General features: G+C 50.1%; 2 protein-coding genes across 7 annotated transcripts; both read left to right on the top strand.

The window, feature by feature from the left end:
• Nucleotides 1–394: 394 nt before the first annotated feature.
• LOC309381554 (GTPase IMAP family member 3-like) lies at nucleotides 395–4,138 on the top strand. Of its 2 annotated transcripts, none has more exons than XM_081932698.1 (3): nucleotides 395–795; nucleotides 1,876–1,903; nucleotides 2,937–4,138. In XM_081932698.1, the coding sequence occupies exons 1-3, from the start codon at nucleotides 763–765 to the stop codon at nucleotides 3,707–3,709; spliced, it is 834 nt and encodes a 277-aa protein (XP_081788824.1). In that variant the 5' UTR covers nucleotides 395–762; the 3' UTR covers nucleotides 3,710–4,138. The 2 variants fall into 2 exon arrangements, with proteins under 2 accessions (XP_081788824.1, XP_081788823.1); XM_081932697.1 differs by having other exon boundaries at nucleotides 398–795; nucleotides 1,873–1,903.
• Nucleotides 4,139–5,686: 1,548 nt separating this feature from the next.
• On the top strand, nucleotides 5,687–11,490 carry LOC309382225 (GTPase IMAP family member 2-like). Of its 5 annotated transcripts, none has more exons than XM_081933809.1 (5): nucleotides 5,700–5,779; nucleotides 6,787–6,971; nucleotides 7,968–8,040; nucleotides 9,430–9,463; nucleotides 10,636–11,490. In XM_081933809.1, the coding sequence occupies exons 2-5, from the start codon at nucleotides 6,952–6,954 to the stop codon at nucleotides 11,427–11,429; spliced, it is 921 nt and encodes a 306-aa protein (XP_081789935.1). In that variant the 5' UTR covers nucleotides 5,700–5,779; nucleotides 6,787–6,951; the 3' UTR covers nucleotides 11,430–11,490. The 5 variants fall into 5 exon arrangements, with proteins under 5 accessions (XP_081789937.1, XP_081789935.1, XP_081789936.1 ...); XM_081933810.1 differs by lacking the exon at nucleotides 5,700–5,779 and adding an exon at nucleotides 5,935–6,110 and having other exon boundaries at nucleotides 6,787–6,988; XM_081933808.1 differs by lacking the exon at nucleotides 5,700–5,779 and adding an exon at nucleotides 5,935–6,110.
• The last annotated feature ends 3,372 nt before the right edge of the window (nucleotides 11,491–14,862 follow it).

Below are 14,862 nucleotides of genomic sequence, written 5' to 3' on the forward strand. Positions count from 1 at the left end.
AGAAGAGAAGAGAAGAGAAGAGAAGAGAAGAGAAGGAGAAGAGAAGAGAAGGAGAAGAGAGGGAAAGGAAAGGAAGAGATGTGAAGGAAGGAGATAGAAGAGAAAAAGAAGGAAGGTAGAGAAGGGAAGAGGAGAAAAGAAGGAAGGAGAGAGCAGAGAAGAGAAGGAAGGAGAGAGAAAAGGAAGGAAGAAGGTGATAGAGAAGGGAAGAGGAGAAGGAAAGGAAGGAGAGGGAAGAGGAAGGAAGAAGGAAAAAAGGAAAGGAGAAGAAAGAGAGAAGGGAAAAGAGGGGGAAGAAGAAAGAAGAGAAGGAAGGAGATAGAGAAAGGAAGGGAAGGAAGGAGAAGAAAGGAGAGAGAGAAGAGAAAAGGAAGGAGGGAAGGAAGAAAGAGAGAAGGAAGGAGAGGAGAGGGAAAGGAAAGGAAGAGATGTGAAGGAAGGAGAGAGAAGAGAAGGAAAGAGAAGGAAGGAGAGAGAAAAGGAAGAAAGGAAGGAGATAGAGAAGAGAATAGGAAGGAAGAAGGAAAAAGGGAAAGGAGAAGAAAGAGAGAAGGGAAAAGGAAAAAAGGAAGAAGAAAGAAGTGAAGGTGATAGAGAAAGGAAGAGAAGAGAAGGAAGGGAAGGAAGGAGAACAGAGGAGAGAGAGAAGGGAAAAGGAAGGGAAGGAGAAGGAAGAAGAAGAGAACAAAAGAGATAAGAGAACGAAGGAGAGATAAGAGAAGGAAGGAAGGAGAGAAAAGGAAGGAGGGAAGGAAAGAAGAAATGGCTTACCAGTTGTTGGGCGACCCTTGCCAGGTAGGTATGGGAGAAGAATGGGATGCCGTCTCCAAGGGAGGGTCCCGGCCCTTCCATTCCTGAAGTCAGGACTGCCTAAATGGGAGTTCTGGCAAAGAGGCAGCCCCAGGCGGCTCCACGCTTCTCTTCCCAGCGCCTTGAGTTTGATTCCTTGGAAGGAGGGGATGCCAACCTCTTTTCTCATGTGCCCCCCCCCCCCGATTATCCTCCAGGTTCTCTGGGGCAGGCTCCCCCCTCCTGGTTTCTTGTCCCCCAGCCCCACCCAGCCAGCCAGCCAGCCAATCTCTCTCCTGCTTTGCACCCGGGACCGGGAATCTAGAACTTCTTGGAGCAGAGCATGGCTAGCTGGGAAGAGGCCCTTCCCTTCCCTTCCTTTCTTTCTGATTTCTTTTCTCTCTTCCTCTCTCTCTTTTGTCCTCTCCCTACCTTTTCCCATCCCTCCCTCTCTCCTTCCTTCTTTCTTTCTTTTATTTCTTCCCTTCCTCCTGCATCTCTTTTTCCCTCCCTCCTTTCCCTCTCGCCCTCCTTCTTCCCTCCCTCCTTTTCCTGTCCCTCCCCTTTTCCTTCCTTCCTCCTTCTTTCCCCCTCCTACTCCTTCCTTCCTCCCAGTTTCTTTCCTCTTTCCTCCCTCCCTCTCTCCTTTCCTCCCTTTCCTCCCTTTCTCCTTCCTTCCTCCTTTTTTTCCTTCTCTCCGTCCCTTCTTTACTTTTCTGTCTCTTCTTTCCTTCCTTCCCTCCGTCCCTTCTTTCCTTTCCTCCTTCCTTCCCTCTGTCCCTCCTTTCCATACCTCCCTCCTTTCCTTCCCTGTCTCTTCTTTTTTTCCTTCTTTCCTCCCTCCCTCCCTCCTTTCCCTCCCTTCCCTCTTCCTTCATTCTTGGTCAATCCTTTTCCAAGCTCCCAGCTGGGGTCCAATTCCTGACTATGATGCCACTTTCCCGGGGACACTTCACCTCCCTTCCCTGCCTTCATCCCTCCTTTCCTCCTTTCCTCCATCTCGAACCTTCCACCTGCTGCCTGTCTGTGGATTATCCTAACCGAGCCGCTCCTAATTTTTCATTTTCCCCTCCAATCTTTCAGGCCGCCGCCATGGAGTGGAGAGGCTTAACAGGTAAGAAACACAATCACAACCCACAAAAAGGACCGTTTTTTCCACACGTACAACCATGACAGCGTCCCTAGAGTCTCCGGGGTCCCAGGATCCAAATTCAGATGCTCAGCAACTGACTTGTACTTATGACGGTTGCAGTGTCCCGGGGTCATGTGATCCCCTTTTGCGACCTTCTGACCAGCAAAGTCAAAAGGGAAACCAGATAATACTCTGTCTGTCTGTCTATTCTTATCTATCATCTATCTATCTATCATCTATCTATCTATCATCTATCTATCTATCTATCTATCTATCTATCTATCTATCTATCTATCTATATCTTCAGTAATTTATCATCAATCATTTAATATCTATCCATCTATATTTATCCATCCATCTATCCTCTCTCTATTCTATCTACATATCATATCTCTCTATCTCTCTATCTATCCCATCCATCCATCCATCTATCCTATCATCCATCCCTTTCTCTCCCCCCATCTCTACTTCTACGATCTCCCTATCTCTCTCTCTCTCTATCCCATCCATCTATCCATCCATATTTATCTATCCTATCTGTGTTTATCTCTCTCCATCCGTCCATCCATCTCTCTCTACCCCCACCCCTATTTCTACCACCTCTCTCTCTCTATCTCATCCATCCATCCATATTTATCTATCCTGTCTGTGTCTATCTCTCTCTATCATCCATCCATCTATTCTATCCGTCCATCCATCCATCTATCTATGTATCCCATCCATCCATCCATCCATCCATCCATATTTATCTATCCTGTTTGTGTATCTCTCTATCATCCATCCATCCATCCATCCATCCATCATCCATCCATCTATATCACATCCATCCATATTTATCTATCCTGTCTGTGTCTATCTCTCTCTCTCTATCATCCATCCATCCATCCATCCATCTTTGTATCCCATCCATCCATCCATATTTATCTATCCTGTCTGTGTTTATCTCTCTATGATCCATTGAGCAGTGTAACTACACTCTGCCCTAATACTGTCCCCCTGTCTTCCAAACTCCCAGGGGACGATGCTGAACTCCGGCTCATCCTGGTCGGAAAGTCTGGCGGTGGGAAGAGTGCCACGGGCAACACCATCCTCGGATGGAAGGAGTTTAAGTCCATCCTGTCGGCTAAAAACACCACCCTGAGGTGCCAGAGGGGACAGGGAAGCTGGCAGGGCAAGATGATCTACGTGGTTGACACGCCAGGCATGTTTGATTCCGACGATTACAATGAGTTTGTGCGACGGGAGGTCATGTCTTGCATTGACTTCTCCCGGCCTGGCCCCCACGCCTTGATCTTGGTGACCCAGGTGGGACGCTTCACCGCCGAAGACGCGACTGCTGCGAAGTGCGTCCAGGATATCTTTGGGGCAGAATCCACCAGGCACACGATCGTCCTCTTCACCTGCGTGGAGGATTTGGGTGGGGACCCCCTGCATGAGTACGTCCGATGCTCCGACAACAAAAATCTGCGGGATGTGATCCGGCAATGCCACAACCGCTTCTGCGGGTTCAACAACAAGGCCACGGGAGCCGAGCGGAATAATCAGGTCTCGGAGCTGATGGAGATTGTGCAGAGAACCGTTTCAGAGAACGGGGGCAGATACTACAGCAACCAGCTGTATTTGGAGCCCAACCTGAGGGATGGCATTGTCAAAGCTTTCCTGGCGGAGAACCGGAAAGCCCGAAAAATGGCAGAGAATGCTTTGAAGTGGAAAGAAAAAATGTTAATGGCTGCAATCATCATTGCCTGTTTCGTAATCTTCATATATATTCTAGTGAAACTATCTTAAGTCTTCTTTCGTTCAACATCTTTGGGACAGATCTTCTGATCTGAATGTGGGAAGGGGGCTGGTCTAGGTTCATGAAGATCATGGGACCCCAACCATTTGGCCCCTGGGGACTGGTTCCGTGGAGAGAGGTTTTTCCACAGACCGAAAGAGCTGTGTTTTCACCTGCTGTCTGCGTCCTGCGGATGCGGCTTTACCTCTTTCTGCGAACCAGTTTCTGGCATGCAGCAGACCGGTGCTGCTCCATGACCCCCGGGACCCCTGATGTAAATGACCACATTGAGCCCAAGGAAGGGGTCGAGGCTGTCATGAATCTTGAGTCCCATCCTGCCGACAAGAGATCTGCCCATCTGATTTTGAATTCTGAAGACTTTTCTCTCCCGCTAATTTAGTGCTGACTGTTAGTTGACCAGATTCTTGTGTATTCACCCGAATAATAAATCAAACATGCTGTAACTTCCCATATGGTCTTGATCCTTTGCTCCACGCTGTAACGTAACATATGGTCTCAATCCTCTGCGCCATGCTGTAACTTAAGATATATAACTTAAGATATAGTCAACATAGTGACTAAATTAGTAGACCAGCGAAATACTGTGGGCATAACAGACATCAGCAAGGCATTTGACAAAGTAGACCACAACCTACTTCTTTGTAAGCCAGAAAAAAGTGGGATAGACAGCTTCACCACCAGATGCATTTGCACCTGGCTGACAAACCGTACTCAACAAGTAGTCCTTAATGTGTCCACGTCTACATGGAGAGAAGTAAGCAGTGGGATACTACATGATTCTGTCTTAGGCCTAGTACTCTTCAATATCTTCATAAATGACTTAGATGAGGGAATAGAAGGGGAACTTACCAAATTTTCAGATGATGCTAAGCTGGAAGGAATAGCCAACGCCCTAGAAGATAGGCTCAAGATCCATATGGATCTTGAAAGATTTGAACACAGGGCCCTATCTAACAAAATGAAATTCAATGTAGAGAAAAGTAAAGTCCTACACTTAGGTAAGAAAAGCCTAAAGTGCACATATAGACTGGTTGAAATCAGGCTTAATAGCAGTGACTGTGAGAGGGATCTTGGAGTCTTAGTGGACAACCAGCTAAATAGGAGCCAGCCGTGTGCAGCAGCAGCCAAAAAGCAATCCTAAATTGCATTAACGGTGGATACAATCAAGATCAAGTGAGGTACTACAACCACTCTTGAAGCCCGAGTAAGACCACACCTAGAGTACTGCAGTTATAGGAACTGGGCTTGGCTAGTCTAGAGAAGAGAAGTGGAAAACCGGTATAGCAGTGTTCCAATATTGGAGGGATTGCCACAGAAAGGAGGGGGTCAAGCCTGAAGGCCAGACGAGGAATAATGGAATCACTGGAGCCTTTCAAGAAGAGACCGGACTAGAAGACCTTCAAGGTCCCTTCCAACTCTCTGATTCAGTGTCTCCTGTTTGAGCAGGGGGTTGGACCAGGACTAGATGATCTCTAAGGTCCCTTTTAACTCTGTTCTATGTTCTTCGCAGAGGAGCAGATTTGGAAGGGACCTCGGAGGTCTTCTAGTCCAACCGCCTGCCAGAGCAGGAGATCCAATAACCATTTCACACGGTTGGTCCAATCTCTTCTTGAAAACCTCCATCTAAAAAACTCTTCATTTTCACCCATCTACACCCCCCCCCCGCCTTCCCCCGCCCCACTTGGCATGCATTTAGTGAATATGGTGCCCCGCTGATTTACTTGGGGGAGGGGAGTGTCTTTAACCTCACCCTACACCACAATGCATGAACTCACACAACCGCTGTACCCTCGGGGTGGGGGTGGGGAGCAGACTGGGTTCAGATCTCCCCCTCCCTCCCTCTTGTAAAAATTCTTGGATGGGGGGGCGGAGGGAGGAAACAACGCAGGAGCTTTTGAGAAAAGGATCTCCATCGGATTCTTCTGGCGATGTTGGGGTTGGGGAGGGGGGAAAGGGCGGTGGGCGTGTGTGGGGGTGGGCGTGAGGAAGTGGGCTGTCCCCCCCCCCAAGGTTTGTCTTCAGAAGGAAACCCGGTCCGGACGGAGAAAATCTCTGAAGAGGTAAATGACGTTGGTGGTCCCGGGACGATGGCTTAAACGGGGCTTGGGCGGGGGGGGCACCGTGAAATCGCGCTACGGGGGCGGAAAGAACCCGGTTCCCAATTGCGGGGGTGGCATAAGGGAAGAGGGGAGGGAGGTCTCTCTCTAATGGCAGATCCCATGACCGCCCCCTCCCTCGCCTGGGCCGAAAAAGCGAAAGCCGGGCTGCCAGACGGCTGCACAGTCGCACTTTCAATTGCTTTCGCTTTCGGCCGCGTCGCGGATATTTTCTCGGAGCGAAAAACGTTTTTATGTTCGGAGTCTTCTCGAGGGCGCGCAAGCCCCAGGCCAGGTAGGAGGAGGGGAGGGGAGGGGGTGCAAGGGAGGCTTGTTTAGGGAGGGGGAGGATAGGGGGGTCTCCAATCCCGGATGAAGGACGTCCTCTCCCTTCCCTCTCCCGTTCTCCCCCGTCCAAAGCTTCTCCGTGCGCTGGCCCGATCTATCTGACCCCCCCTCCGCCACTTTCCCTTCCCCTCCCTCTCCTTGCCGGTGGTCCCGATCCGGAGAAACCCCTCTGTTTGGGGGGGGGCGGACCCTCATCGACGCAAGCCCCCCCCTCCCGCGCCTGATTCCCTTTGGCTTGTAATCTGCCCCTCCCCCTTTTCAGCGCTTGTTCAGAGAGCGCAATAATCCCCATCTGTAACAGATCCCCGACCCCCCCTCAAAGCCCCTCCAGCCCCCCTTCTCATTGCTCTGCCGGCAGTTTTTTTTGCCCGGTGGATTCTTCCTTGCATTGCTCCAGCTGGGTAGTTAATGCTCGACTTTACGACCACAATGTACGTTGTGAAACAAGACATTTGTTCAGAGAGGTTTTGCCTCATCTTTTGCAGCCGCCGCCGTTAAGCAAATCGCCACCGTCAATCAGTGAGCGAGCTGGCTGTTAAGTGAATCTGGCTTTCTACACACACACACACACACACACACACACACACTCACACACACACACCTCGGATGTCTCTGTTCCGCAGGTCGCAAAAGGCAGTCTCGTTGACCTTTGGTCGTAAGTGTGAGTCTGTTGCCAAATGTCTGAATTTTGATCTCGATCACGGGGATGCGACCAAGGTCATAACCTGCGAACAAGAGTCACAAGTCTGAGGTTTTTTGGTGCCGTTGTCCCTTTGAATGGTCACTAAATGAACTGCCTTAAATCGAGGTGAAGAGTTGATGAAGGTGACAATCGCAACGGACAAACTCAGCTGCTTCGTATCGAATGAAATTTCGTAATATCATCTTACCACATTTTTTTGGTTGTTTTTGTTGGAAGGCGGCTGGATGCTGAGATTGGCGGTGAATACATTTAGGATGGAAGTCAATGGGCAGGGGGTTGGACTAGAAGACCTCCAAGGTCCCTCCCAGATTCTATGGGGATCAGAATTTCCACGGCTTAAGGCAGTTGTGAAGTGAATTGCGAGGCTTCCGCAGTTGGCCTAGTCAGGGGTTTTTTTCAGCGCTTTGTGACTTCCGACAGTCGCCAAATGAATGGTCATAACTTGAGGACTACTTTGTAAATATGTATTTGTGCGACAATGTAGTGACCAGGTTTATGGTTGGTTTTGTTAAGGCAGACCTAGCAAAGGGGGGCTTCCAAAGTCCTCGACTTACGACCACAATTGAGCCCCACATTTTGGTTGCTAGGTGAGACATTTGTTCCATCAGTTTTGCTCCGTTTGATGACCTCTCTTGCCACTGCCGTTAAGTGAATCACGGCAGCGGTTTAAGTGAGTTGAATGGTTCTTAAGTGAGGCTGGCTTCCCTGTTGGGTTTGCTTGCTCAGCTGGTCGCCAAAAAGGGGAAATCGCGTGTCCCTCCCACACAGCAACGGCCATACGTCCCTTTTTGTCACTTTGAACGGTCGCTAAGTGAATGGTCACAAGTTGAGGACACCCTGTGCCCACAAGTCATTTAACAACCCCAGGGAACAGGTGGTCAAATTGGGGCTGACTCACTTAACAACTGTCTCGCTTCACAATGGGAAGGTTGGTTTCAATGGCAGTTGTAAGTCGAAAGGGAAGCTCAGTTGACTGAACAGTTAACAGGTGCAGCGATTCATGCAACTCGCTTAACAACTGTCTCACTTAACAACAGAAATGTTGGTCTCTATTTGGGTCGTAAGCTGAGAACTGCCTGTAATTGTTTTTGTTGTTTGCAGGGACCCAGGTCTTCAAAGCGTCGTGTGTGAAAGACGGGAAATGGCATTTCTACAGCGTCGGGAAAACGTCGAGGTACGTCGTATTTCGAAGCAAATCTACCTTTTAAAGTCACTTCTGTTCGGCCTGGGGTTCAATCCAGGATCCAGTCCAACGGCTGCCGCTTCTGGTGTGTTGGGTGGGTCGAATTCTTTACCAGTTGGATAACGTTCCACTTCTCCAGGTTGTCCTCGACTTACGACCACCGCAGAGACCCATATTCCCATCACTAGGCGAGACAGTTAAGCGAGTTTGGCTTCATTTTACTACCTTTCTTGCCACCATTTTAAGTGAATCTGTCAAGCCGGCCTCCCTCAGCAACCAAGAAAGAAACCACTTAACTCCATTTTGCAGAATGAAGAGTACTTTTACTGGTTATGAAAAGGTAGCAGCTAAGCAAAGCAAGATCTGAGGCAAAAGCGGGCGAAATCATACATATCAATATGTGACCAAACCCCTTAAACTTCCCCTCCCAAATACCAGTCCCCCCCTCCCCTTTTCAATGGCAGCCGAAAGCAAATAGCGAAAGAGAGGCTGACAGAATCATTGCAGTTGTGAAGTGAATTGCACAGTTGTGAAGTGACTCTGACGACCGCAGTGACTTCGCTTGTCAGAAGCTCGCAAAGTGGGAGTCCCCAGATTCCCTGACACTGCTAATGTCGTAAATATGAGTCCGTTGCCAAGCATCCAAATGAGGGGTGTCAAACTCACATCGTCATGGTGGTGTCGCATGACGTATTGCGACTTCTCCCCCCTTCGCTAAATCGGGTGTAGGAGTGGCCAGAGCGTGTCGTGTCCGGCCCACGGGGTGTTACTTTGACAGCTCTGGTCCAAATTCTGCTCTGTTGTCATTTCAAACGGTCGCTAAATGAATTGCTGTAAGTTGAAGACTAGTCCTCGACCTACGACCCAAAATTTCCATTGCAAAGCGAGGCAGCTGTTAAATGAGTGCTGCGCCACTTCTCCACCTTTACTGCCACAGCTGTTAAGTGAATCCGTGCAGGTGTTGAGAATCGTTTATACCGTTGTTAAGTGAAGCGAGCTTTCCCATTGATGTGGCATGTTAGAAGGTCGCTAAAAGAGATCCCTTCACCTGGGACACCACCACCGTCGTAAATGCGAGTCAGTTGCCAAGTGTCTGGATTTCGATCGCAGGACCGCTGCAACGGTCGCACGGTTGAAAAAGACTCATTGGTCCCTTTTTTCCCCGTACTGTTACAACTTTGAGTGGGCACTAAATGAACGGTTGTAAGTCGAGGACTCTTTCTTTAAGGGGGGGGCTGAGAAGCGACCCTGGGCGGCAAAAGAATCTGAATTGTCAGGTGTTGCGATTTGGCTAGCTAAGTCTGGGCGAAGCCGTGCCACGGTTGCCCTCCACGTACCCTCTTGACCTTTCTTGGTTTCTAACCGAGTCTTTTGTTGCAGAACTTTCTGAAAGCCCAGAAAAGGCGTGGAGAAGGTAAGATGGGACACAGGAGTCTTGTGGGGAGGGGGACCCTTCATGGGTGTTTGGCTCTTTTCTTCAAAAAAAAAAGCTTTTGTACCCCGTGAGGTGAAAACAACACATGTCCCAACCATTCATTTTCCCCAGGGCCCAAATGACAAACCAAAATTTCAGTTGTTAAGCAAGACAGTTGCTTTGTGAGTCATGCCCAATTTTCCCTTTGTCGGTTGGGGCTTGTTAACCCAATTGAGACTGTGAGGGTCACACACACACACACACACACACACACACAAACACACACACACATCCAGATAGTCCTCGACTTACTTAGCGACCGTCCGGAATTACAACAAAATCATCACTTATGACTGTTTTTCACTCTTACATCTGTTGCGGCATCCCCACGGTGAAGTAATTTACCTTCGGATGTTTGACAAGTGGTTCACATTTATGACAGTTGCAGTGTCCCGGGGCCATGTCATCCCCTTTTGCGACCTTCTGACGAGCAGTTCATGGGGAAACAAGATTCACTTAACAACCGTATGGTTAATTTAAGAACAGCAGTGATTCACTTCACAGATGTGGCAAGAAAAGTTGTAAAATGGAGCAAAACTCACTCAACAACATAATTTGTTCATAAATTGAAGGCTACTACTAATAGCAATCCACCCAGGCCAGTCAAAAGACCCAATGAGGCTCAGAGACCGTAAAATATCTGCACTAACATGTCGTTATTTTCAAATGCCAAAATTGAGGGCAGGTAGTCCTCGACTTATGGCCATAATTGAACCCCACATTTCTGTTGCTGAGTGAGACATTTGTTAAATGAGTTTTGCCCCCTTTTACGACCTGCGAATCACTGCAGTGGTTAAGTGAGTCACGTTGTTGTTAAGGGAACCTGACTTCCTCATTGATGCGGCTGGTTAGAAGGTCGTGGAAGGGGAATGACGTGACCCCAGGAGGCTGCAACCGTCATAAATATGAACCAGTCTGGTCATGTGACCACGGGGATACTGAAATGGTTGGTAGTGAGAAAAACGGTCCTGAGACACTTTTTTTTAGTACTGTTGTAACCTTGATCACTACATGAGTGGTCGTAAGTCGAGGACTACCTGTATTTCCAACTGCAATCAGTAAGGACTCTTGTTTAATGGACCTCAGCAATTCTGTGTCTTCAACACTCACAGAGGAACTCCGGCTAATCCTAGTTGGAAAATCCGGCGGTGGGAAGAGTGCCACGGGCAACACCATCCTCGACCGGAGAGAGTTTGAGTCCACCTTGACGGCAAGGATCACCACCCTGAAGTGCCAAAGGGGGCAAGGAAGCTGGAATGGCATGACGGTCTCCGTGGTTGACACACCAGCCATGTTTGATTCTGACAACTACAATGAGTTTGTGCGACGTGAGGTCATGGCTTGCATCAAGGCCTCCCGGCCTGGCCCGCATGTCCTCATTTTGGTAACCCAGACGGGACGCTTCACCGCGGAAGACATGACCGCTGCAAAATGTGTCTGGGATATCTTTGGGGCCGAGTCCGCCAGGCACACGATCGTCCTCTTCACCTGCGTGGAGGATTTGGGTGGGGACCCCCTGCAGGAGTACGTCCAAAAGTCCGACAACAAGAATCTGCAGGCACTGATCCGGCAGTGCGACAACCGCTTCTGCGGGTTCAACAACAAGGCGGTGGGAGACGAGCGGGAGAGCCAGGTGTTGGAGCTGATGGAGATGGTGCAGAGAACCGTTTTGGAGAACGAGGGGAGATGCTATGTCAACCAGCTATACCTGGAGCCCAACTTATGTGACCAACGCATCGAGCGGTTCTTGCTTCAGAACAAAACGGCCCGGAGAAAATCGGAGAGAAGTTGGCTGCGTAACCGTTATTGTGTTGCCGGTGTCATTGCGGGTATTGGGTTTGTCATTGTTGCCGGTGTCATTGTGGGTATTGTGTTTGTCATTGTTCTTGTGATATATTTTTCCTAAGGTGTTCTCCTTTCTAAACGTCCGATTGTCGTACGTGCAATAAAAAGGCTGTTGGAAATTGGCGGTTGTGCATTTGTATACAGCAAGAGTTCTAGAAAGTGTGTCCGCACAAGTGAACTAAGTTTCATCGTGGATATGCGGACTCTAGGTAGCTCGTGAAGCCCCACACAGAGACAGACAGACACACACACACACACACACACCAGGTCCATGGAAAAATTGTCTTCTACAAAGCCGGTCCGTGGTGGCCAAAAGATTGGGGACCATTGGTATACAGCACAGGTGCGAAAGTCGATTGCGTTGCGAGCCTGACCGTGTCTATCGTGACATATTCTGCCTTTGCCGATCCATATCCGCCCCGCCTGCCACCTGTTCGACATCCCTGGACAGCCCTACAGGTAATCCTCCATTTACAACCATCCACTTAGTGACCGTTCAGAGTTATGACAGCATCGGAAGAGTGATTTGCGACTGTTTTTCATGCTTAATGACCGTGAGGCTCATGTGAGGCTCTTGACAAGTGACTTATTGGCAATGGGAAAGACGGACTCATTTAACAACCGCGTTTCTGCCTTACCAATGCGCTAAGCATTGGAGACCCCCCCACACACACACACAACGCTCGACCCCGGGGTAGCCGTTACTTATGGCAAAGGGGTGGGCAGTGGAACATGGGCTCCCCCGTCCCTCCCCTCTAGGCAGTCCAGATCTGCCACTCGGGGGGTCAGGGCATCACTTGCAACTCGTGAGGAGGATGGGTGCTGTTTCTCCCCTTCCCCTGAAGTTTTAGGCTGCCATTTCTGAACTGATTGAGGTGGGGAGGGAGGGGGGTGAAGAGCGGAGAAAGTTGAAAAGCAGGGCTCTCCGGGAGAGCAAATCTCAATGAGGACTAGTCGCAAACAGCGATCCTTCTGCATTTCAAACGTAAGGGGAGAATAACACCCATCTTGGCAAACCGGGTCCCCCACATTTCGTTGGACGGGACTGGGCGGGCGTGGGCTGGTTTGGGAGAATGGGGGGGGGGTGACTTTTCTTCAGTCACGTGATTGCCGGGCAGCGCAGAGCCCTCTCGCCACCCCCGCCCCCACTTTCGCTTTCTACTGGCGGCTTGCCTGCATTGTCCGGAGGGCAGGATGGGTGGGCTAAAATGGGCATCCGGTGAAGGGTGAGACTCGGGGAAGGAGGACGTGGGGAGGGGGTGGAAGGGGACTGAGAGACAGACTGGGGAGGACAAGCGGAGCAGAAGAGGCTCCGATTGGTTAGAACCGCAGAATCCCAGAGCTGGAAGGGAACCTTGCGGTCATCCAGCCCAGCCCCTCCTCAGGGCAAAGTTGAGAACAAAAGTGTGTTTTTCTTCACCCAGAGCTCCTCGGGCCTCCAGCTGAAATCATGTCTGTTTGAGATTGGACAGCCACTTGTCTGAAATGGACTCTAGGGTTTCCTGCCCGAGCAGGGGGTTGGACTAGATGACCTCTAAGGTCCCTTTCCAAATTTCTATGATTCGGTAAGGGTCTCCTGCTTGAGGAAAGGGTTGGACTAGAAGGTCTTCCTTCCTTCCTTCCTTCCTTCCTTCCTTCCTTCCTTCCTTCCTTCCCTCCCAAAGTGAATCCGGAAGAGTTAGAAAGGAGGATTGGAATCGCGCGCGTCGTCTCTTCAGGTTGCTCGGCCGAGCCAGGAGCGCAACGAAGGCTCCTTCCGACTCCTCACCCTCCTGTTGCAGCTGGACAGCGGTGGCTGCGTCTGGAGCTTTGGGGGTGGGGCATCAGGCATCGGGTGGGTGGGTTGTTCTTGTGGGAGGAAGCCCCCTTGGAGAGAGAAGAGGGGAGAGGTCTCTGCTCTGGGTCACCAAGAGATGCTTTTCAAAAGAAGTTGGGGGTTAGTGTTCGAGCCGCGTCCCTTAGCCATAACAGAAACAATATTTATATCTAAATAGGAGCCTGGACGCCCCAAAGGGTTAAATTCCACCCAAACAGGACGCTAATTTTGGGTTTTTTGCGGGGGGGGGGGAAGGGTTTGTCGGACTGCCCAGCCCACCATATCCTATCCAGAGTTTCTCAACCTCTCCACCCTGAGGGGCAAATGTTTTGTGTTTGTAATCGGTTAACTAACAAAGTTCCTTGGTCTTTTCCTTGGGTTGATTTGCTCTCTTTTAAAACGAGGTGCAGGTTGATTCGCTTTGAACATTCCTACTGATAAGCAGACTAGATAAGAAAAGTTCGTTAGCACAAATAGGGAACTCCCAACTCTATAAACAACCTTCCCCCCTCCCCCCTCCCAATGAGGCCCCTTTGGACCTCGGACCTCATTTTAAGGAACATGTGGCTATTATGGGAGGCGAATATGGGAGGTGTTTGACTGCAGCAGATTCCCTGAAGGGGAGGTGATATCTCATTTCCTCTTGCAATTTTCTCTGTTTGTGTTCGGTATAAAAGTGAGGGAAACAAGGGGCTCTGGGTTTTCTCTCTTACTTTTTCACAGAGAAAGCAGGGGACCCTAATAAATTGTTCTTAAATGATCTTCCGACTCGGTGGCTTGGTGGGAAGGTAAACTGAGGCACAATCCTGAGCAGGGGTGTCAAACTCGATTTCTTTGAGGGCCGCATCAGCATTGTATTTTGTCCTCCGCGGGACGGTGGCGGGACAGGGGGCAGTGGGACGGGGCTGGACGGATGCCTCCTTCAGCACCCTGTCAGCCAAAAGAGGGCACAGGGGGGAGTCTGCATGCGCCCCCCTGCACCTCGTTTTCACTCTCCATGGCCTTCTGCAGCACTCTGCTGGCGGTTCTTTCGTCCCATTTTTTGTGCCATTTTCGGCCAGCAGAGGCACCACTGGCCGGTCCTTTGATATTTCCAGGCTGGCCCCCGTGGGCAGGATTTAAGCACCCCGTGGGCAGGATCCAGCCCATGGACCTTCAGTTTGACACCCCTGACCTCGAGCCAGTTTTGCCTCTCAACCCTGATGGACAAAAGTAGAAATGCCACAGAGAGCTGCTGGTTTCTTTCTTTTTTTTAAAGGGGGGGGGGAAGAAAGACCTGGATAGCCAAAGGACCACCCCCCCAGAATCCAGTCCCCCAGTTTAAGCACTGGGGCTGCATCTGAACCCAGTCCTTTCTTCCCTAAATCAAAGCAACGTAACGGGGTTCATGTCAAACTTGGGTGAATGGACGGGAGGAAAGCTGGCTGTAAATGGGCTGGGGGAGGGGTTGGGGAAGGTGGGGCCAAGGGTGGGATCCTAAAATGGCTATGGGTCCTCCTGTGATCCAGGAGTTCCTTCCTGACCAATGGAGACACCTGGGGGATGCCATTCCAAATACATCTGGACTGGATAGGTGGCCATGACATTCCTTGGCTGCCTCATCCCAAAGCTTCTTCCCCCCCCCCCAAAAAAAAGGCCACCGGACTTTGCTTTTTTTCGTTGAAGACATTTCGCTTCC

The sequence above is a fragment of the Natrix helvetica genome, assembly GCF_964273705.1.
Source record: "Natrix helvetica genome assembly, chromosome: Z".
Lineage (NCBI taxonomy): Eukaryota > Metazoa > Chordata > Lepidosauria > Squamata > Natricidae > Natrix > Natrix helvetica.